The sequence below is a fragment of the Rhinatrema bivittatum genome, chromosome 2, assembly GCF_901001135.1.
Source record: "Rhinatrema bivittatum chromosome 2, aRhiBiv1.1, whole genome shotgun sequence".
In the NCBI taxonomy this organism is placed as follows: Eukaryota; Metazoa; Chordata; class Amphibia; order Gymnophiona; family Rhinatrematidae; genus Rhinatrema; species Rhinatrema bivittatum.
Window position 1 is genome coordinate 694,146,988 of NC_042616.1, and position 24,747 is coordinate 694,171,734.

The window sequence follows — 24,747 nt, forward strand, 5'->3', positions numbered from 1 at the left end:
CAATTTTTTAGAATACGACGTTTGTGTTCCTCAAATCAGGACTTTAAGATACAAGCACATGTTTTAGCGAAAAGATTTTTTGAACGAGGATACCCATATTCAGTGGTATACAAAGCTTATAAACGTGCATACTATTCTCCGCGAGATTCACTGCTTCAATATCGCTCTCGAGCACCTGTTACAGCTAATATTTGTGTATTGCCTCATACAGAAAAATCATACCTAATAGTCCAAAGCATAAAAAAACATTGGCATGTCTTGCAACTTCATCCCACTTTTTTAGAACTTCCGCTTATTTCATACCAAAGAAGCAAAAACATCAAAGATCATGTGGTGCATGCAGCGGTATCAATTAGTGGACACAAAGTTACTGATGGGGCGCATTTCAAGTGTGGCAAATGCGATATGTGCAACCTGACAATAGAAGGACACGAATGGAAACATCCTATCACTCAAAAAATATATACAAAAAATGCTAATACTACCTGTGAATCCACACAGGTAGTATACCTTATTCAGTGTCCATGCCCACTTTTATATGTGGGCTGTACAAAAAGACAAATTAAAATCAGATTACGTGAACACAGGAGCCGCATCAACACTGCCAATATTGAAGCCCCAATTGTCAAACATTATTCCCAACAATCGCACACATTCGATCAATTACAATGGACAATATTGGAACAGGTGCAAACAAACACAAAAGGGGGTGACGTCATTGGTCACCTCAATTACCGTGAACAATGGTGGATTTTTACCCTGGCAACAGAAGCTCCAGCGGGACTAAATGATAACATTGAGTGGACATCATTACTTTAGCCTGTGATTGGCTTACGTAGTTTCCTGTCTTGATCTGATTGGTCTGTCTGAATACTGAACTTCCTCTTTAAAAAAAAGCGCGGTAAGCTAATGGCGGATCCTGCTTCACTCAAAGCTGTGATCATGCTGAAAGCGTTTATATGATGGGACAGACTTCACAAAATGTATGCCATCAGCGTCAGGTGACTAATGGTCAATATAATGTTTATCAATATGTTTTTAACTAACCAACATTTGATTCTTGTCATAGACACCGTTGCAAGAATTTACCCCTGAAGAAGTCCATGAAACACGGACGTGTCGGGTTTATGCCGGTGTTGAAAACAAGCTGTCACCTCCTAACGCCCAGCGTACAGTTGAACGATAAGTGATCTGTCTTTACATATAATTAAAAAATAATTTTTTTCAAAAAAAATAGCAAACGCACGTGAAACCCGAATGTTGATACCTATGATTATAAATGAGTAGGGATGTCCAGACCAAAAGTTTATGTTCATAAGTCCATAAGTCGAAAGGGGGGGTCAATTTCGGTCAATATGGACATATGGAGAATTCCATAAGTTGAGTCTATGTCCATACGTGCAAATAAAAATTTAAACCCCTCACCCTCCTTAATCCCCCCCCCCAAGACTTACCAAAACGTCATTTCTGAACTCCTTTGCGAGGAACTTTTGCCCAGCTTGGGGGGGTCAGGAGGCCTCCTGACCCCCCCAAGCTGGCCAAAAGTTCCTTTTGGGTGCAACGAGGGTCCCGGAGTGAACGCACGGGGAATCACGTGACGCCGCGTCACTCCGACATGACGCCGACGTCACGTGCTTCTCGCAAAGGAGTTCAGAAATGGCGTCCTGACTCTCCGCTGGACCACCAGGGAGTTTTGGTAAGTCTTGGGGGGGGGGGGATTAAGGAGGGTGAGGGGTTTAAATTTTTATTTAGGATCAACGATCGCGATTTCCAACGTATTCAACATAGCTATGTTGAATAAGTTGGAAATCCGATCGTTTTCGCCTCATCACTTTTTTAAGTTAAAAAAAAAATAAGTTGCGTTTTACATTTAAGTTCAAAACGAATGCACACCCCTATAAATGAGGTCTTCTTGCGTTAAACCAGAGTTTATGGTTAACGGCATATATCTGACACTTTGAAGTGAGCACCCTCTGATAAGGATAGAGTGGCTCTAACATTATATGAGGTATCACATTCTACAAAAAACAGCTATTAATTATGATGTTCCTTTGAACTAGATGTTAATATGTATTGTCAACATGGGATCTGCTGTTCTTGCCCTAATTTGAACCACTCCTAAAAGTCATTGATTATACCAATTGCCTGCTCTATACCTCTGGATCTCACTTGCAGGATCCCAGTGAGGAAATCCTCCTTGTCTCCCTCTACCACCAGCTCTGTTTCTATCAGGATTCGCCTGGCACTCATGCACAAAATGCCCAAATTTGCCGCAATGCCAGCAATCCACACCTGTTCTTCTATCAGGTCCGATCCCAGCTACTTGTGACGGACTCCCATACATTCCTCGTCCACCTATCCCTCTCCTGCCTCGCAAAATCCCTCTACCATGGATATTATTTCCTCTAGGTGTAATTACTGCACCTATTAATTGATTCTGGGGGTAACCTGCATTACACCCATCCTGTCCATGTCGTATTTCTAACTCTAATTCCTTATCTGGACATGCTTTAACTCCTACTGTCCCAGTCACCTTATTTGTCTCTCCATCCTTTTGTTTACTTAGCTGTTTGATCTGCATAGAGCATAATTTAGTTTGGATTTTAGTCAAATCATCAGCTCCTTTACCTGTCTCCCTAACATACAAATCACCATAGTGACATATATTAAGGAACATTTCTGGCCACAATTTACTTTCTAACCCTACAACCTGATCTAACTTTTGCTGAACACCTTTTGGTAAAGTTTTCCTTAATGCTTGATAAAACAGAGGTAACATTCCAAGCTGATCAAAGGGCTGTTCCATTTTCTGAAACCATTCCTCCTGCATGGCTTGCACATGCAGCCTGATATCAGATTTACCATTCCATGCACGTGACATAAGGGTTGATAAATCTCTTTGTGTAGGGAAGTTTTGCCGTAAAGCTTCCCAGACATTATGACGAAAGTGATTAAAAGGATTACCATCATATTCTGAGTTAGCTAATGTGATTTCCCTCATTCTAGCCTGTCTAAACAATGCATCTACATCAATTCCAGGGAGACTAGCTAATAAGGCTTTAATATCTCCTATGGCTAGAGTCAATCCACTGGTTCGTTTTTCAAACTCACGAATCCATGCACCTGCACCTTTCGTTAAAGGTGGCAACTGCAGGATTAAATTAGTCAGATCAGTAAATTGCCATGGAGTATAATGAGGGAGGACCTGACCCCTCTCATTAGGTCTCCCTAGCAACAGGGGATACTGTGTAGCTTCAGCCCCTGCTTGTTTTTCATATTTTTCCCATACCTTTAAGCCAGCATTCATATATTGATCATCCCAATCAGGATCCCCATAAGGACCTCTAATACACTGGTGGGCTACATTCATATCTCTGGAAGATAAAGAGCTCTGCCTTGGATAGGGGGACATATCTCCTCTCATTCCCTCAGTCCATTTGCTTAACCTATCCACCCATGGATCCACATAATAACGACTATCTTCACTCTCAGCCACTATTTCTATTGGTGTCTGTTTATGCAAACTCTGGACTAACATAATCAGGTCTCCATTTCCATCTATTCAGGCTTTCTCTTCCTCTGCTCCTTCATGTATAGTAACACATCCCTGAGTTTTGCATTGTCTGGATGGCTGTTTTCTACGCCAATCCTTTCCTAGCCTGCTCTTTTCCCCTTTCCATTTTTCCTTATACTTTTGTCCTTCCTCCTCCGTGCTATCACTTTCTCCTTCCTCCTCTACACTTTCAGCTATTGGACGCATAAGAACCTCTCCAAACCTTTTTCTTAGCTCATCTACAGTCAGACCGGATTGCACAATGTTGGACGGATGCATTAACCCTTTCAAAATGCAAGTCATCTCCTGCCATCCTTCCTGTAATTCTACCTTTGGTGGGACAAGTCCCTCTGCTTGCTGCAGTGCCGCAGGTGCTGCCACTGACACAGGAGCAGTGGAAACCACTGCTGGCAGAGAAGCTGCAGGAGCACCTGTGGACTGAGATATTCCAGAAATACCCTCTCCTGAATTATCAATAACAGATAGTGGAGTCACTGGCAGAGCGTCTAACTGCAATGGCTTATAACCTGGGGCTACATCTTTCGGATCTACAGGTCCTAACTCTGCAGGGACAGCATGTAATGGAAATTGCCCTAAACTGCTATAAACATCTGGCAGAGCTGGGTACAAGCCTGAAGAACTAGAGGCAGGGAGCGTGGAATAATTAACAGAAGCTCTTTCAGGGGCATATGGTGGGAGCATTTTATCCCACTCAGTATCCTGACGGACAGAATCTCTCTGCTTATACCATAAATCAAACACTTGCAAATGCTTATCTAAAGATAGTCCTTTCTTTGAATCTCTAATATATTTTAGCAAATTCAATAACACAGAAGGTTGTAATGAGCCCTCTTTTGCCCAAATAAAATCAGGATGTGATTTAGACTTTTTACACCATTTATCGTGAAATTTTTTAATATCCTTAATATTAAGCGGATTTGCATTCAATACTAAATCTAAAGGAGTTTGCATATTGTCCACTAGATGGCTCCCCTACAGCAGAATACACCCACTGATTCTGGTCAACCCGAACTATAAACTGCAAAAATGTATTCCTATCCCTCTCTTTTTTTTTTTTTTTAATAAGAAAAAGAGTTATCAGATAGATAAGAATAGATGGAATCCCAAGATGTTAAACTCAAAAGAATTGAATTAGCATCAGTCCATCTTCGGGAACCAATTACAACACAAAGAGCTATAGTTCGGCCAAGAGGGACCGACAGTGAAAATAAAGGCAGAAACAGAAGCCCTAACTGAGACACAATATCTGATTTAAGATTTAAAATACAATCACTATACACTGTTCATGTGCACACAAACAATCAAACAGTGGAAATATATATATATATATATATATATATATATATATATATATATATATATATATATATATATATATATATATATATAATAAGATACTCACAGATCATTGAAGAGTGATGTACATACTTACAAAAATGGATCCATCATACGCAGACCACCAGAACAGTGCGAAAACTTCTTTAAGCCTTGTCTCTGGGCTCAGTGTCCTCCGGGTATTACTGCTTCAGCAATGCTCCTCCAGAACACTTAAGTCTGGGTCCTTTTTCTTCGGACTTAAAACCAAATTAGATGTCCGAGAATGGAGTGTGGAATCGGACCCTGTCCACCAGAATCCAATGCAACACTACACAAAATGACAATAGCCTCAGCTATTGCTAAGTCCCTTCGTGATCGCCAAAAAATGTATAAATTACCTCTCTTTGGAAAAAGGTGCTTCTCTGCAAGTATTGTACACAAGGATATTACACAGAATTTAATTAAAGCAAATATAAATTTATTATTGAATATCCTTGGGAGATGCAGACAGCAAGACCTTTAACACAGATAAAGCACTACAGTCTGTCTCTCTTAGTGAGAGCTCCGTTTTATAGGTTTAAACCATAGAGAAATACCTGTGAGCCTATGGTGATAATCACTTACGCAGTATGACATAAATGAAATAGGATAGACCGAAGCTACTTTAATCTGAAACTCTCCACCCACATGAAGGCCCCTTTGTGACTAGCCTTGCTTTTGCCAGATGTGTGCCGCTTCTTCTGAGGTTCTTTGTCCTGTCAATATATCAATCTTTGTCCATCCTCCTGGGGCAATGGGAAACTGATTTCAGTTGGGCCTCTCGCTTAGAGACAGTATAGCCTAAGGATATACCTCAGCCATTTATTTATTATTTATTTATTTTTTAATTTTTATATACTGAAGTTCTTGTATCAGATACAAATCACTCCGGTTTACATAAAACAGTGAGATGCCCAAATGGAAGGGGCTTTACATATAACTATAAGACAACGGGCTTTACATATAACTATAAAAAAAAAACTATAAGGCATTTACCATCTGCAACCTCATGACCTTCTAGCATAGGCTTTGCAGAGCCTAAATGTATTCCAGATGTCTTCCAAAGTCTTGAATCTAAGGTCAGTTAGAGGTTTTTTTCTATGGCCAAATTTGCAAGCAGGCCACAAACAATGAAGGATTCTGGGAGTGAGCAATAGTCTCCATATTAGATGCCCATATATCAACCCAGCAGTCTTCTTCCATCTAGCTGGCAGAGGAACTCTGTAGACAGAACAGGCCCATCAGTCTTCTATCTAGCTGATACAGGAACTCTGTATACCCGACAGGTCTAGTTTTGTTGTAAATGCCATTTTTGAGTGCGATTCTTGAGGGTTTTCACCAGTGTGCTTATGGCCCTTTTCCTCCCCAGGGCTTTTTGTTGGCTGAGGGTGATGTTTTTGGGAGGCCTACCACTGGCCCATCCTGATAGCTGGGGACTGCTCTGAAAAGTGGACTCCTTTGAGGATAGGGATGGAATGTGTGCAAATTGTTGAAGGTGCTGAATGATCTGCAGTACTGCTGTGGTCAAATTGTTGATTTATGTTGTCATGGAAGTATAGCCCTGTGTAATTGACACAGTTTGCTGCTCTACTGTACAAATGTGCTGTATCTAAGCCCTCCTTAATCAGACAAGCTCTGCCAATATATGGTGTGGCTGCAACCTATGCCTCCTCTCAATGCGGTCAAGTGTGGCATGCAAATTTGGATCTACCACTGGTGGTGCTGCTGATATTAGGGTTTCAGGTTGCTGAGGTGGTGCTGCTGGCACTGCTGGGCTCATGGGCTGAGTTTGTTGGGTATCTTCTACAAGATCCCGCAGAACACGAGGGGTGCTGGAGCCAGCTGGTGACTCTGCATGTTCTTCCCATGGCAGGGCAATGCCCTTCATTAAGCTGGATAGGTTGAAACCAGAGTCGAGGGGCATGAGTGACAGAAGGTGTTCAAGTAGCTGCTGCTATGGCTGCTGCTCCTCCTCCTCCTCCTCTTACTCCATCCATTGTGTCTCAGCATCCATCTGAAAGAGGCCACTGGAACCTGGTGCTGCACTGTTGGGACCTGGGGCAGCATGGCTGGGACCTGGGACTTTGCAGCTGGGACCTGGGATTTCTTAGTGGCAGCAGTGGAAACAAAGAAGAAGATATAAGTATGAATGCTAAGAAGTGCACATGTACTGTTTTGCATATGATGTGTACTTTGAATCATTCAATGTGAGCACCATATGCAAAAAAGTGTGGACATCTGTAGCAGACTTCACATTTATAGGTGATATGACTTACCAGCCCTAGTTTGCATTGTGTCCAGGGCCTCATCCATGCTCTCAAATACATCTGGTCTCAGCTGTTGAATAAGCCATTCTGCCATTGGGGTAAGAATGGAGGCATGGGGCTTTTCTTCCAGTCTGGCATATGTACTGTTCCTGCTGGCCACCATATTCTTCAACTGCACCTTGATGTCCCTGTAGCAATGTGCCATCTGCCCTCTGATCCTCTTGATGCCATTCCAGATGCAGATGGCACACCACTCGCCACTCCACTCCTCACCACTCCTCTTCTTTCCTTTCTACTCCACTTCTCTACTCAATACAAAGGGACAGACAGACAAACAAGACAATCGTATAAAAACTAACACTCTTCTTTCACACTCAGATAAACGCAATAGACAAAGGTAAAAATAAACAGATGATAAACAAGAAATAGGGCAACAAAATCAGGTAATTGAATCTAGAACTCCTCCGACTATTCCTCCAACTACTCATCAACACCAAACTTTTCTCCTCCTCTAACTCCTGACATACCCTCAAAGAGGCAGCTGCAGGAAGCCTGTATATATAAACAAGGAAAATAACAGGTCATACATAAAATGACACACAACATGTAAAATGATGCGTGACACAAAAGAGAATTGCATACTGTGATATCTACATATGCAATGTGGTATTTCATTAATTTCCCTAATCACGTCTACATTTTTTGTTACTACCAGTTGACTGTTTCTCTAACTAGAAAAAGGACCTTAGATGATTCTCTTGTAAAGAAAGAGGACTACATTACTTGATATCATTGCATTAAAAAGTAACAATAAATGGAGTGTCATGAATCTGGCTGATAGACAGCTTTCTCGCCACCAGAAACCCTCACTGGGCCATGCTCAGACAAACTCTAGCCACTGCCTTGAAGACTGCATAATGCAGTAAGGATAACACTATAAGAACCTCCCTCTCAGGATACTCCCTGCCTCAGTGTGGAGTCTCCTCTTGACCTCTGGTCATTTCTTCTTGTGCTCTTGCCATATACCTTGCCCTTGTTCTGTGTATAGCTTATTCTCTGTTTAGGCTTTCTAGCCTGTCTGCCCTTCCTTGTCTTGTCTTTTGCATGTGCTCCTTGCCATGTCCTTGTCTTGTTTGCCCTATCCTATCTGCCTGAATTCTGTGTCTTGTTCTGTCCTATCTAGGCCCCACCCAGTGGCCCTTTCTTTTCTCTATGGGCTTCAGCCTTTGATGTGGCCGGAAAGACCCTGCCAGAAAATTGTGGTGAGACTATCCTCTCTCCATTGTAACTCCAATGTGAGAGTATGAAATTGGATGGCATACTTCCCAGCTGTAACTGACCCATGGAGAACTCGGAATATTTCCGCTGTCATGAAGGAAGTACAACCAGGTTGCTTGAAGATGAGCTAGATCTGTCAGCAGAAGTCAGGAGGACTCTGGGAGATAGGATCATTGTGCTCCCATAGTCACAATGCTCAGGTTAGGGCTGAACCATCCAGCAATGACAAGATGTATGTCATCTTGGTATGGTTGGTTGGAAACAAGGCTGATGGGAGCTCAAAGTGCATGCAGCATTGGTTTAAAAAACCACAGCACTCCTTGGGATCCCCATGGTAGCATGGCAATAATAGGGATGTGAATCGTGTCCTCGATCGTCTTAACGATCGATTTCGGCTGGGAGGGGGAGGGAATCGTATTGTTGCCATTTGGGGGGGTAAAATATCGTGAAAAATCGTTAAAAATCGAAAAATCGAAAAATCGAAAAACCGGCACATTAAAACCCCCTAAAACCCACCCCCGACCCTTTAAATTAAATCCCCCACCCTCCCGAACCCCCCCCCCCAAATAACTTAAATAACCTGCGGGTCCAGCGGCGGTCCGGAACGGCAGCGGTCCGGAACGGGCTCCTGCTCCTGAATCTTGTCGTCTTCAGCCGGCGCCATTTTCCAAAATGGCGCCGAAAAATGGCGGCGGCCATAGACGAAAAAGATTGGACGGCAGGAGGTCCTTCCGGACCCCCGCTGGACTTTTGGCAAGTCTCGTGGGGGTCAGGAGGCCCCCCACAAGCTGGCCAAAAGTTCCTGGAGGTCCAGCGGGGGTCAGGGAGCGATTTCCCGCCGCAAATCGTTTTCGTACGGAAAATGGCGCCGGCAGGAGATCGACTGCAGGAGGTCGTTCAGCGAGGCGCCGGAACCCTCGCTGAACGACCTCCTGCAGTCGATCTCCTGCCGGCGCCATTTTCCGTACGAAAACGATTCGCGGCGGGAAATCGCTCCCTGACCCCCGCTGGACCTCCAGGAACTTTTGGCCAGCTTGTGGGGGGCCTCCTGACCCCCACGAGACTTGCCAAAAGTCCAGCGGGGGTCCGGAAGGACCTCCTGCCGTCCAATCTTTTTCGTCTATGGCCGCCGCCATTTTTCGGCGCCATTTTGGAAAATGGCGCCGGCTGAAGACGACAAGATTCAGGAGCAGGAGCCCGTTCCGGACCGCTGCCGTTCCGGACCGCCGCTGGACCCGCAGGTTATTTAAGTTATTGGGGGGGGGGGGTTCGGGAGGGTGGGGGATTTAATTTAAAGGGTCGGGGGTGGGTTTTAGGGGGTTTTAGTGTGCCGGCTCACGATTCTAACGATTTATAACGATAAATCGTTAGAATCTGTATTGTATTGTGTTCCATAACGGTTTAAGACGATATTAAAATTATCGGACGATAATTTTAATCGTCCTAAAACGATTCACATCCCTAGGCAATAATGGCAGTCGAGGAATCAGTCTGGAAAGAGAAACAGGCCTTTCTGAAGATGGAGCCATGGGGAGAGGATCCTGCATGGAGTCATGGCATCCATGTGAGCTACAAGTCTCTCAAGTAGCCACCTGACCTGACCAAGGAGCCCCTGTTGCTCCTGGATGCATCGGGCCAGGCTAGGGATTGCCAGGAGTAAGGTCAGGACAACTAGGTTCATGACCTCAGCAATCTGTAAACATTGTGAACCCTTGTGACTGTGGTGAGATTGGTGCAGCCTATGAGTCAAACCCTATAGGCCCCTACCAACAGCTGGCAGAACCTGACTGGCAAGAGACTGGTCTAGGGCTTCACCTATACCAGCCCCTTTCCCCTTTGGTTCTGGGAGCTGGCAAGATTTAGTTGATAGTCTCTTGTGAGTTGGTATAGATGGAGGTCCAGGGCCAGGCAAAGGTCAGAGACAGGTAGCAATCAGAATAGTCAGAGTCCAGGCAAGGGGTAAAATCCAGTGATCAGTCCAAAAGGAAGATGAAGGGAGAACTGACACAGAAGGACTGGCAGGCAGGGAGGAAACAGGAGGTGTGAGGCAAGGCTGGACAAGGCTGGGCAGGATGGAGAGATGAAACAAGGCTGGATGAGGCAGGGCAGGCTGGAGAGGTGAGGCAAAGCTGGAGAGATGAGGCAAAGCTGAAGTGATGGGGCAAGGCTGGAGAGAGAAAGGATGCTGGCAGCATGCACTACTCAAAGTAGGAGGACCTGTTGATGAGGCAAGGTAAGAATGTGAGGCAAGCCCTATAGATAGGGCTAAGGAATGTGATGTCATCATCAGGCACACAGTCTTTTCCTGCTGTAGGCCTTTTAAATGGGGTGACATCAAGTGTGTGCATGCCTATGGAAGGAGTCGAGAGGCAGCAGCTCTGTTGGCATGTAGTCACGTGGTGGAAATCCGACAGCATCCCACCGCGAGAGTAGGGAGACTGGCTGCTGGCAGCATCTATGTTAAATGTTGTAGTTTGCAAGTGGGTCCCATGAGCTGCCAAACGCAACAGGTTATAATCAATAAAGGTTCAAGATATCCATGTGAACTTACCTGGATAAAGTTGGGCCTGATATTCAAAGCACGCTCAGCACTATTCAGCCGGATAAGCGGAACCTATGCGCCTAAGAAGCGGCCACTGAATATACGCCTATATTCAGCAGCTGCCTAACTTTATAAGTCCCTTATACAGCTAAATGTTACATGTACAAATAGTAGGTATGTTCTGGGCGCATTGGGGGAGGAGTGAGTTAGTTGTATAACTGATATTCAAGTTAGACATATAAGTATAAGTGTAAGTTTAGACGCGACATAGAGCAGTATATATACATGTATACTCAGCTGATTCACTGAATATACATAGTAACTTAGCCAGATAGGTTCTAACTGGCTGATCCCTAGATTCATCAAAATGCTGTAATATTGCAGGCCTAAGGAAAAAGGGTGAGTTTAGGGTAATTTTCCATCTCATGCTGAGAGAGAGAGAGAGAGAGAGAGAGACTATGCATAAGGTCTTCATAATAGTCAAGTATTTATATCTCCATAGGAGGGCCCGCTAAAAAGCTCTAGGTGAGGTACTGGTGGTGGTTTAGGGTTTATGGGCCAGTTTTTCATGCAGAGTGAGAAGTATCAATAGCACAAGCCACCTCAGTGAAGATTTGACATCATTTGGAGCGAGGAAAATCTCACAAAGATAACATTTCTACTATGTTCTTTCACCCTAGCTTGATGGACTCTATAACAGGGTACTATCTCTCTCTCTCTCACTCTCCCCCCCCCCCCTCCCAGCCCAGAAATGGCCAAAATGCAATTCAAAACATTTATCACGAATTGTATTACGGCTGTTTCGGTCATATCGCACAGCTTAACACCAGAAAAAAAGTGTAGTTATTTGCAGCATTAAAACCATGTGATAGTATGTGTTATGCAATATTGCCCCTCATTTTGATAAATCCCACCCAAACTCCTCCCAAATCCCAACCCTTCCCAAAATTTGCATTCACACCGTGCAACAGTGCTATTATTGTGTATGTTAACACCATAACACATTTTGATGAATGACCCTATGAGTTACTTACATAGCCAGCTTTGAATATCTACCCCTTTATATCTAACTGGCTATATTCAGAATATGGCGGGTTAGGTTTAGAGTTTTGCAGGTAAACTTACTCAGATAAGCCAAATATATTCAGTAGGATGCATGTCCTTCCTGACAACATTCACCAAAATGCTGAATATGGAACTCTAATAACATATCTTTAGGACAAGAGTACATAAATTTAATATTGTTAATGAAAGAGGATGCTACACCAAACTGTTCCAATGTATAAAATAATAATACCCATGAAAATCTATCAAAAGCCCTATTTGCATCTAGTGTCAATATAAGAGCAAGGAATTTCTGCTATTAGCAAGAAAAATCAAGTTAAAGAACCATCTTGTATTGAGTTCCAATGCCCATCTGTTTACAAATCTAATTTGGTTGTGGTTTAGTAAAGATTTTAAAACCTTTTCCAATTTAAATGGTAAAATGTTTGCAAAATGTTGACAGCTGAATTTATTTAGTAAATAGGTTTTTAAGAGTTGCAGTTTCAATGGTCTTTGTCTTTCATATGTATCAGAGTGATCATAGCATAGCAGAAAATATGTTTTATATCAATCAAAAGGGTACCCAGGTGGGCACTAATAATTTTATTTCTATTGCAAGTTCTGTGTGTGTTACAGAAGCACCTAATAGATTAGACAAAGGGTATCTTATCTGCAGAAATGGCCTTTAACAAAATTGCCTTCCTGATATGCAAGTGAATGTATGTGCAATCAGCCTATTTGCAAATAAGTATACCTGGACAGAGTGGAGCAATTCCTGTGGGCAGAGCTGGGAAGCGGTTTGAGTTACATGCATACTTTTGGATTTTCAAAAGTGTGCATGTACACAAAACCTTCTATACACATAATAGTAGGCATGTGATAAATTTGATGGGATAACTTTCAAGGCAGTCTTATAGGCATAACTCAGCTTTGCAAATGATATAACTCACGTATGCTTTTGTAACCTAATTTAGGCAGGCTATTATTACATTTTTTATGCACATCTTATTCACATGCATAAAATCAATTTTCTGCACGTGTGCATGTACAAAACACATTTCACATATGTAAAGAGATATAACAAAATGGCTAAGTACATCTATAAAACTACACTCCCCAAACAGAAACCTCCGCTCAGCTAACAAAGGTCTATTAAAGATTCCACCTACTCGGTCCAAACAACTTACCTCAACTCGGAAGAGAGCCATATCCCTAGGAAGCCCAAACTCTGGAACACCCTCCTAACCGAACTTAGAATACAGCAAAATTTAAAAACCTTCATAAAAGAACTAAAAACCTGGATGTTTACCAAAGCCTACCAAAACACCCAATGACCCTCAGATATTACTTCACCCCTACAGGGTGAAGAATCCTTTGGCAGTCTCCAGATGTCACAAGTCCTCTCTTTCTCTCTCTCTCTCTCTCAGTCTCCTCTCCAGAATATAGTAGACCTCCCTGGAGGAAAGGCCTCTCACTAGAAAGACAGTTCTTAAATCTTCCCAACATTAGGGTAAGGAAGGATGACTAAAAGCTTCCTTCCCCAAAAACCCAAAATAGAAAAAGATAAAACATGGAAAAATACTGGTTTGTCTCTCTCTTCATCTTCAGGTCACAGTAGCCCCTTCTTGTTCTGGGCAAAGAGGTATGCTGGATCCTCATGGCTTTCCATGAGAGGGGAATCAGCCTCCTAGGGCTGATGCGCAAGTGTTATAAAATTGCTGCGTCCATATGCATGCACCAGGAACCGCATGCACATGGACACCGGAACTTTTTTTTTTTTTTAAATCAACCCCTATTAGCTTTCACCACATCCTCTGGAAATGAATTCCAGAACTCAATTATGTTTTGAGTAAAAAACATGTTCTCTAATTAGTTTGTAATGTATCACCTAGTAACTTTATTCTGTGTCACCTAGTCTTCGTACTCTTTGAAAGGGTTTACTCATTCCACCACTCATTATTATTTCTATCATATCTTCCCTCAGCCATCTCATCTCTAGACTGAAGAGTCCTAACCTCTTTAGCCTTTCATCATTGTTCCATCCCCTTTATCATTTTGTTTGCCTTTTTCTGTACCTTTTCTAATTCTTCTATATATTTTTTGAAATGTGGTGACCAGTACTGCTCACAATACTCAATATGAGGTCGCACCATGGAGCGATACAGAGGCATTATGATATTCTCTCTTTTATTCTTGTTGCGACCGTTGCTGCCCGACGTCTCCACTCTGCCCTCTTTACCTCTGTGGTGACTCCCTCCAGGTCTGAAGGATGGCTGGCTGCCACGGTGTCTCCCTGCCGTGCGCTCCGAGTGAAGTACCAGCAAGAGTGCGAACCTCAGGGGCGTCCCCTGAGATTACATCATCGACTTCCGATATTTAAAGGTCTCTGATATCACTATCTAACCGAGTTAGCAAAGGTTAGGTTTGGACAAGGTTTACTCACATTACCCTGCCTAAGCTACTCTGCCTCCTCGGACTTACCAGAGGTACCCGCTCCTTGGGGGCCTCACTCTCTCTTTACTTTTCAGGTTACAGACAGGAACTGGTACTCGCTCCTCGAGGGCCCTCGTTCCTGACTATCTGCTGATTCTCTTCTGCCTGGAAGCCATCACTGTCTACATCATTGTGAGTTACCATTGCTCTCTCAGAGCTTTCCCTGGAACCAGGTGCTCACTCCTCGAGGGCCTATCCTTTCCAGCTCCTGAGCTCCTTGAGACCAATATGTGAGTGTTGTCATCTAAGTTCTGTTCATGAACTCTGCATACCCTGCCTACTCACTGTCTACAGTTTCTCAACAGCTCAGCCATCCAGGGATCACTGTTCCAGTATCTGAGGGACTTCAGCCCTGCCAAGAACTTCTGCTCACTACTGCCACCTCTGTTGGTTTCAAGACCTGTTTAATAAAAGAACTAGTATGTGTCTGTCTCTATACTCTAAGCCTAGCTGGTGGTCCCTCTTGGGATCTTTCCCCGGGGGTGTGGTCATCTGTCATCGGTCCAAGGATCCACCCACTACTATCTCCACCTACGGAATACATCAGATTGCTACTCCTATCTGATTGCTCCTCCCATCAATATAGCGGATTATGACAATTCTCTATTTCTTTCCTAATAATGCCTAATATTCTATTTGCTTTGTAGGCTGCTGCTGCACACTGAGCAGAATATTTCAACATATTATCAATGATGACACCTAGATTCTCTTCCTGAATGATGACTCCTAATGCAGAACCTTGCATTGTGAAGCTATAATTTGAGTTACTCTTCCTTAAGTACATGTCTTTGCATTTGTCCACATTAAATTGCATTTGCCATTTGCATGACCAGTCTCCCCCTCCATTATTTCTCAGGAGCTCACACCCCAGACAGCCTCAGAGGAGGTGCTGTCACGAATGATACGCCCCTCTCTTACACTCTTTAATCCAATTGGACTAGGGCTGTCTAGTCAAAATTTAAAGGGTCTCCACATGATGATCCTCTATCACTTCACACACAGTAAGGAAAGACATTTGGGAGTACATTTTCAAAAGAGTTGTGTAAAAGTAGCATATATAGTAGCACATTTCAAACGCTCATTTACGTGCATAAAGGTGAATTTTAAAATCCCGACATGTGCCAAAACCAGGAGATTTTCAAATATGTTGAGCTAGCGGGTGCTGAGTGGATTTTAAAAGCCATTCGAGAATGCATGTATCTTCAGACGTGTTCACAAATGGAAAGTTCCAAAAAAAGGTTGGGGAGTTAGCATGGTCTGAAAAGAGCATGGACGTTCCTGGATTTCAACTTCAAATTAATGCGTAATTATGTGCACACACACGTGCCGGGATACTCTGCTGTGTAACTTTACTTCTCTTATGAAGGCCGTGTAAATAATAAAATAAAGATAAATAGATATATCAGTGAGGTTTTAAGTTTCAAGGGCTAACAGGGCAGAAGGGAGGCTTTTAAGTTAGGGTGATTTGGAACACCTATCCCTTACCTGTGTGAACTGGGAACAAACTATGGAAACTGGTAATGGCGTCAGCATGCTTGTCTATCAAACTCCTCCCATTTATGTGGTAGAAGTGGCATTTGCATGCATATAAGTGCATATGTTATGAAACAGCTGTGTCCCTGAGTGCAGGCCAAGGAACGCATGCACATGTGCACCCACGTGCCTTTTTAAAAGTTACCATCATAAAGTGCATTTATGTGCATAAAACCTGTTGAAACTTCAGCCCTAGCAAGTAAATTGTAAAAGGAGTTTCACGTGTAAAAGTAGCAATTTTCAAAAGTCCATTTATGTGCATAATATCCAATTTTATATGCTTAAATCCTTTTGAAAATTACCTTCTCATTTCTTCTCTGGCTTATTTGGCACAATGCAATTGCTTGTAATTGGCATTTCAAAGTGTGTGTTATGTGATAATACTATGCACAGGTAGAACACTGACGCTAGTAGAATTTTGAAAAGGAAAAGCTTCAGCTAATATATATACCAAATGTCCATTGTGTCTATGCAATTTATTGCATAATGCCAGAAGAAACATTGAAGTAATGGATCACAGATTATTTTAGACAATGGCATCTGACTGGTGATTTGCAAAACAGTCACATTGTTCCTACGGTATTATCATGAAGCAATAGACACAGCTTGCATTGCTACTACCTGGTCTGGCCACTGTCGGAGACAGGATGCTGGGCTGATAAGACTTATGCTCTTACATTCTTATTTGATTAAGAAAATATTTTCAAATGCTAAATTTAATTATGTTTGACAGGAGTTGATTTTAGCTCTGTGACTGGAGTATTGACATCAACAGCAGACCCATTTTTTAAAGCATCAAATATTCCATTGTCAAAATGTCAGTATTCTGTTAATTACTGTACAGTGCTTTGCATCGAGAGATGGGGTGGTCTATCCAGTTTTACAAAATAAATAATTTTTTTTTTTATTTGTAAGTTTTTTATATACTGAAGTATTGATGTTGGCCTTCACTCCGGTTTACATTTGTAACAACATTTTACATTCAAATCAGAAGACATCTGTGATAACAGTATACATTAAAATCAACAGATAACTGTAACAAGAGCTTACATTCAAAAAAATATCAGGTTAAGGAAAGAAAACCGTTACTATGAAAGAGAACATTTATTCAAATGTGGCAAAGGGGGTGACCTGAGTCATGTTACTAGGGGGGGCATAAGCTGGAGTTATTGTATAAACAGATGAGAGAAGTTGGGGGGCTTGATCAGTAAGGAGGGGGGGTTTTGGTGATGGTTAAGGGAGTGTGTGCTGTGCAATGGTTGGTTTAGCCTATCCCATCCTTGTAGACTTGTTTGAAGAGCCATGTTTTGAGCAGTTTCTTGAATGACTTGGTATTTCTTTTGAGTCTTAGGTAGGTTGGTAGGGTTTTCCATAGATGAGGTCCAGCTATTGAGAATGCTCTTTTCCTAGTTGTGGCAAGTTTGGCTGTGGTTACTGATGGGATCTCTAGACGAGCTTTGTTTGTTGATCTGGTGTTGCATTTTGATTAGGGTGTTGATGCTGTCGTGGTCATTGTGGTGAGTTGAATTGTGGATGATTGCTAGAGTTTTGTATTCGATTCTTTTTTCTACCGAGAGTCAGTGTAGCTCTTTTAAGATAAGGGAGATGTGATCACATGTTGATATTAGCACACAAAAAAGACATTGTACTAAAGTGCATTAACATGGGCTGTTTGTATATGTTAATTAGTTCATTTAACAGCCCATGTTAATGGCATATAAATAAGTTACAAGTGTTAAAGTTATCATATTTCAATACACAAAAAGAGATGTATGCCACAGAAGTATACCAACAAAACAAAAAAAGGGAACAAACATAAAATGCAAGCAAAATGGCTTATTCTCACAAATGGACCTATAAAGAAGTTGTCATCAAGTCAGAAGGTGTGCCCTACAACTATTTTGTAGGAATGTGAATCGGGCTTCGGACGATTAAAAATACCGGACGATATTTTCAAAATCGTCAGAAATTGGGGGCTCCCCCAAAATGATAGGAAAACCCCCACGATATTGATTGTGGGGGTTCTCTTATCGTTTTGGGGGAGGGCGGGAAAAACGACACACAAAAATAACCCCTAAACCCACCCCGACCCTTTAAAACTAATCCCTTAGCTTCCTTCACCCTCCCGACCCCCCCAAAAACCTTTTACAGGTACCTGGTGTTCCAGTGGGGGTCCCTGGAGCGATCTCCCGCTCCCAGGCCGTCGGCTGCCACTAATCAAAATGGCGCCGATGGCCTTTTGCCCTTACCATGTGACAGGGTATCCGTGCCATTGGCTGGACCCTGTCACATGGTAGGAGTACTGGATGGCCGGTGCCATCTTGTGCTCCTACCATGTGACAGGGGCTGACCAATGGCACCGGTAGTCCCTGTGACATAGTAAGGGCAAAGGCTATCGGTGCCATTTTGAATACTGGCAGCCAACGGTCCGAGTGCAGGAGGGGGGGGGCATAATCTGGGTGGGGAGGGGGAGGGGGGAGTGGGGGGTGGGCCAGGACAGCACCATTAGCCACAGTCCTGGGGAAGCATGCGCAGGCAGCCAGTTGGCATGCGCACATTACTTCTGCTCCAGAGAAGGAGTAAGTATTAAAATACAATAAATAGGGATAGTTAGGGTAGGTTTAGGGGGTGGGGCGGAGAGGGGAAGAGGGAGGAAGGATAGAGTTAGGTATAGGAAATTTCCCTCCTAGTCCGCTCCTTAACTGGAACAGACTAGGAGGGAACTCGGAGATGCCCGATTGTGTCGTCGTGCATTGTTTTGCAAAACTCCCCCCTCTGAGCGTTCAAGTCACAGGCCACCCGCACATGTGCGCGCGGATTTTAAAATCCGCACATGCATGTGTGCGAGGCTATCAGATTTTATAACATGCGTGCACCGGCACGCACATGTTATAAAATTGGCGCGTCCATGTGTGCGCTGGGAACCGCACGCACATGGATGCGCACGGCCTCCTTTTAAAATCTATATCAAAAATGATCCTCACGCTTGAAATAAATAAATCAATAATATGAACGAAAGACCATCATATCTGGCATCATCAGGTATTTGCATTCACATGCTTAGTCCATCAGCCTCATATATAATTATTGGTCTAATATAATAGTCTCTCTTACAATTTTTTTTTCATTTATGCACTAAAAACTTATCAGTTATCAATGGTTGACGGAAATCAGAAAACAATTATGTTTCCTATCCGGTTTCTTATATCACTGGTAATAAAACTTCTGTCTTCACAATGGCCCTTCAAATCGCCTGAGATGGGCCTGTGCTTCAAACAATCAGCTCTTCCTCAAAGGAATGATCTAATTCATAAATTATTTACATGGTTAGAGGCTTCTCTTGCAGTTACAAAATGGCGATGGCAGGAAGTGAGGTCTACTATCTTTTCAAAAAATGTTTGGGGGCAATATCCTTTCACAAACATTTATTTTTTGACAATATCCTTTCAGAAAAAACTTTTTTGAACAATATCTTTTCCCAAACATTTTTTTGGATAAGTCCTGTTTGTGCATTATAATTCTCACATGCTCATTAATGTGTGTTAGGAGAGCAAATTTCAATGCCATTTAGCACCCTCTCTGGTAAAAACACATGTTTTGTGGATCAATGTATTCCTGATGGTGGGACTGGGAGGGAAATACACCAAAACATATACGGGTAGATTTTAAAAGGGTTGTGCATGCCCATAAACATGCATATCTCAACATGTGCAAAGATATGCACTATTTTATACATTATAGGGTAGATTCTATAAAGTTGCGCCCATGCGTCCATGTGCGCATGCTACCCGGTACGCACATATGGACACGCAATGTTATGACATTTGCGTGCAGATGTGCACGTGTTATAAAATCGGGGGTCGGCGCGCACAAGGGGGTGCACAATTGTGCAACTTGCGTGTGCAGACGCCCGAGGCTTTTCCCCATTCCCTACCCCCTAGCCTGACCTTCCTACCCCTTCCCCTAACCTTCTCACCCCCTAACCCTAACTTAACCCCCCCAAATTTTTTTTTTACCTGTTCCTGGAGGCAGGAGCAAGGAGTGCACGCCAGCACCCTACCGGCATGATTCCCCGGCACAGCGGCAAATGGCCGCTGTGCCGAGGGCCTCTAGCCTCGCCCCACCCCCTTCCCGCCCACTCCCTGATGTCCCGGGACATACGCCTGTCCTGGTCATTTATGCGCGTGACCGTGCCTTTTAAAATAGGCCTGGCGCGTGTAACCTTCTTAAAATCTACCCCTGTATGTGTAGATTTTAAAATACACTTCATGCGCATATGTCTGCAGCCTTTGCACACATATCTTATGCTCAGGAGAGGGGAGGGGAAGAGAAAGAGCCTCTTTATAGGGCTCAGCCTGACGCTCGATATATTAACCATTGTAAGTGGCACTTTGATTCAGGCTGTTTTCGGGAGATAGATTGGGGTTTGGGGGTGGTGTTACAGAAACATTCAGAAGTATTCATTGTACAATTGAAATCATTAAATAATTTTAGTCCTTATAAGCGTTGAAAAGGAGTTGATTTGTACAATGCAGCTAGCAGAGATTGCAGTATACAAATCAACTCCTCTTCATCGTTTATAAGGTCTAAAATTCTTTAGTAATGTCAGTTCTCCAATGAATACCTCTAAATGTTTCTGTAACACAACTACTTAGCCATACAAATCAGAACTTCTTCAGATACTTTTCCGTATAAGTTCAAACTTGCGCAGCTCGCAGTTTTTACAAACCTGAGCATGCTTGAGCGGATATGTACTCATATTTTATAACCTGTGCATATTGTTTGCACAAAGGTTATAAAATACAGTAGTAAATTTGCCCGCAAACAGTTTTGAAAGTTATCCTCAATGTGAATATTAAAGATTTTAAAACTATGTTCAATTCTTACTATATAAATAAGCAAGACTATTGTGCCTATATTTAAGTCTCTGGTGTTATACACAACAATGCTCTGTTGCTCAAAGGAAATTTCTATTTATTTTTGCCAGAGAAACATATAAGGGGTTTGATACCAGCAATTTATCTAACATAAATTAATAAAATACATGTATTATTCAAATTATGGTGGCCAATGGAAGTGGGGATGTTAAGTTAAATTATTCAAGCAACAATCTGATTTGTATATGGAAGTAAACCATAAAATTTACTATTTGCATATTCTGGGATCACACTCTAACATTCTTTATTCTTTATATCTGACATCAACTAGGCTACATAATATATTCTCTTTCTCCTCATCAGATTGTTGTAGACGTTGTGGGTGACCTGATGCCATGGCCTATATTTGATGGATTTGCTTTTTAATTAAGGGTTTTTGAATAGATACAAAAAGGATTTTTGAAGAAAGGTAGTGCAAACTGTTGAGCACATTATTAATTCAGAATTATCCTGTGAGCCTCTTGTTCTACTACTTGGTCAGTTTGTAATCTGTCAAACAATATCCTCATTGAAGTCAACTAATTACCACCTTAATATGGCAGCTAGAAACTATTGTTGCAGCTTGGATAACTCAGAACTCTCCTCTTCCCCCAAGTAGTGCTATAGAAATGATTACTAGTGGCAGTAGTAGTAGTAGAATGACTTAAGCACATCTGAGGAATTTTGGTTATAGAAAAAGTACCTTTCTTAGATCCATTAAAGATACAAAGTATCATGATGCCTGGATCTATTTTTTGTGATATTAAAGAAAAACCTGAGTTTTATTTTTAAATCCTCCCTTCTGAGAAATTTCTGTCTATTTTAATATACTTTTCTAGATTTCAGTTTATTCTGATCATTTTAGGGATTTTCTTTTTCAGTTTGTAGAATTTCATTTCCCTATGAAGAGATTTTATTGTATCGCTGTGTTTCATTAACATAGGAGTACATTTTAAAAGCTACATGCAGGCGTCCATGTGCGCGCACAACCCGGCACACACACATGGACACCCGATTTTATAACATGCGCGCACATCATGCATACTAGTGCATCTTGCGCGCGCCAACGCCCGCGGCCTTCACCCGTTCCCTCCCAGGCCGCTCCAATTTAGGAGCAGCCTGGGAAGGAACTTCCTTTCCCCCTACTCTATCCTTCCTACCCCTTCTCCTAACCTTACCACCCCCTAGCCCTATTCTAACCCCCCCCCCCCCGACCTTTATCTTACCTCTTGCGCAAGCCGGAAGCCTGCTGGCACGCGATCCTCCGACACAGCGGCAAATGGCCACTGTGCTGGAGGCCTCTGGCCCCGCCCCTTTTCTGAAGCCCTGGGACTTAGATGTGTCCTGGGGCTTTACGAGCGTCGCCGGGCCTTTATAAAATAGGCTCGGCATGTGTAACCCCCCCTACGTGCATAAATATGCCCCATATTGTATTATAAGGTTTGCAGTAGATATAAACCTCTGACAAATTCTATTATTTTATAACAATGAAATACAAATTATTGCAATGTTTCATTGAAAGGGTGGCATCTGGACATTAATATCTTATCTGTTTAAAAGTTGCAAGTATTGTCATTCATGAGTAACTTTCTGTGATATCCTTCTCTGCAATTATTACAATTTTCAATAAATTGTACAGAAAAGCAAAGAGGAAAGATCTTTTAACATTGTGCCAACATCGTACTGGATGCATATCTTACCTTTAAAGAAAACAAAATTCCCCTCACTGTTTTCATATACTGCATCAATGCTAGGAGGCAGGCCCCTCCAGAAGTAAGTAATCTGCATGGGGTATCCATCCATCACCCTGTTATTTCTCACACGCCAAAACCACTGATCCTGGAAAACAAACAACCACTTAATTCAGAATTTCCGGAACTCACTAAATTAATTTCCTTATTTCTAGAAAAGGCATAATCACTATATTGGACATAGCCATCCAGTTGCATTTCGGTTTAAAACAACAACCCCCCCCCCCCCCCCAGATTATTATTCTATTACACAGGATTCTTGGGATCTCTGAGTCAACAGGCTCTGCTCCTTTTTGTGGTCATTAGTCTTATTGTTAATACTCCTACTTTATTTCATATACCCAAGATGTTCTTTCAAGAAGAATTCAAAAGAGAAAGGAGAACAAAATAGATTTAATTAGGTTTTTTTTTTTTTTAATTGAGGAGATAAAGCCAGACATCTCCTTGCTTTAAAGTTAAGACATAAAACTCTAAGAAAAAACAATTTCCTGTATTAAGATGGGAGATGACCAAAGGGAGGGTAAATTTATCACAACCCACATCTTACACACTGCAAAAATACATAAAGTATGCCCATTGTCAAAGCACATTTATGAGCATGTTTACTATGAAAATTCTGAACGGATATGCACAGAAACTCTCCCGCACAAAGTTATACCTACTCTTTGCAATGAGTAATTTGTGCATGTAAATTTACAGGTGGGGACGGTAACTTTTAAACGGCAGTGCGGGTGCACATGGATGTGCAAATGCCGGCTTGCTCCTTGAGAAACAGCTATTTTATAATATGTGTGAATATGCCTACATGGTATAAAATCAGCTGTACTCATGTAAATGTGTGCACAATTTTATATTGTATGTGCATGTGCGTGCAAACACTGCCTCTACCACGTAAGTGGGGGGGATTTTAAAACACACGCATGCTAACGCAATTGACCATTTTCCGTCTCCCCGGCTCTTTTTTGTCAAAACAATTTTTGTGTTAATATCGGGAGGTACGCATGTATGTGGGTGCCTATTAAAATCTGTGCAGCATGTGCCAGCCCAACTTCTGTGTGTATCTTCCTGCTTTGGAGCACGCCAGCCTTTTAAAAATTCACCATTTTGAGGATAACTTTCAAACAAGTGTATATGACGACATATATGTAGATATACCTCATATTTTATAATCTGCATGTGTACACCTGAGCAGATTATAAAATATGCATATTTCTTACATAAAATATATGAGTATATGTGCAAAACTGAACTTACGCTTACATTTGTGCAAAATTGCAAACATATGAATGTATATTTGTCCATATACACGCAAACATTTGGTTTTTCCAGGATGGGCTCATTCCAAGATGAGCCCCCTAGGCCCAGCACGCCCTAATCTGTTGGCCCTGGTGGTGAAGGAAGAGTAGAAATTATCCCAATCCAAAAGGTCCAGTATCACAACAGATGAATGCAGATAGCCTGGAGGTACTTGTAGACCAAATTCAATAGTATTGTGTCTACCCCAGAGGAGTAAGTACATAGAGGGCAATATAAAGTTGGGTGGAGGAGGTGAGGAGATATTACCTGGTGACTTTGCAAATATTTTCCTGCTTTCCTGCGGCTGCCTACCTGAATTAAGGTTTTTACCTTCGTTTTCCGACTGAAACGGGACTTCCGGGGGTAGACGCGAGCCTGCCCCGACGGTATCCAGAACAGCCAATCATCGGTTTGCAACATCAACAGGAGGGGCCAAAAGGGATTATAAAGCCTTGCCTGTTGTGAGTCCACTCGAGGTGAGGAGATATTACCTAGTGACTTTGCAAAGATTTTCCTGCTTTCCTGCGGCTGCCTACCTGAATTAAGGTTTTTACCTTCGTTTTCTGACTGAAATGGGACTTCCGGGGGTAGACGCGAGCCTGCCCCCACGGTATTCAGAACAGCCAATCATCGGCTGTAACGTCAACAGGAGGGGCCGAAAAATTACATAAATTGGTTTCCTGACGGCGCGTAGCTG

The 24,747-nt window shown here is 42.4% G+C and overlaps 1 protein-coding gene across 2 annotated transcripts in view; it reads right to left on the reverse strand.

Annotated features, from left to right (window-relative positions):
• MMP16 (matrix metallopeptidase 16) overlaps nt 1-24,747 on the reverse strand; it is a 940,897-nt gene that overhangs the window by 144,783 nt on the left and 771,367 nt on the right. For both annotated transcript variants that reach the window (XM_029591617.1, XM_029591618.1), the window contains one exon: nt 22,704-22,842. In XM_029591617.1, coding sequence (XP_029447477.1) covers nt 22,704-22,842 — 139 coding nt within the window. The remainder of the gene's footprint in view (nt 1-22,703; nt 22,843-24,747) is intronic.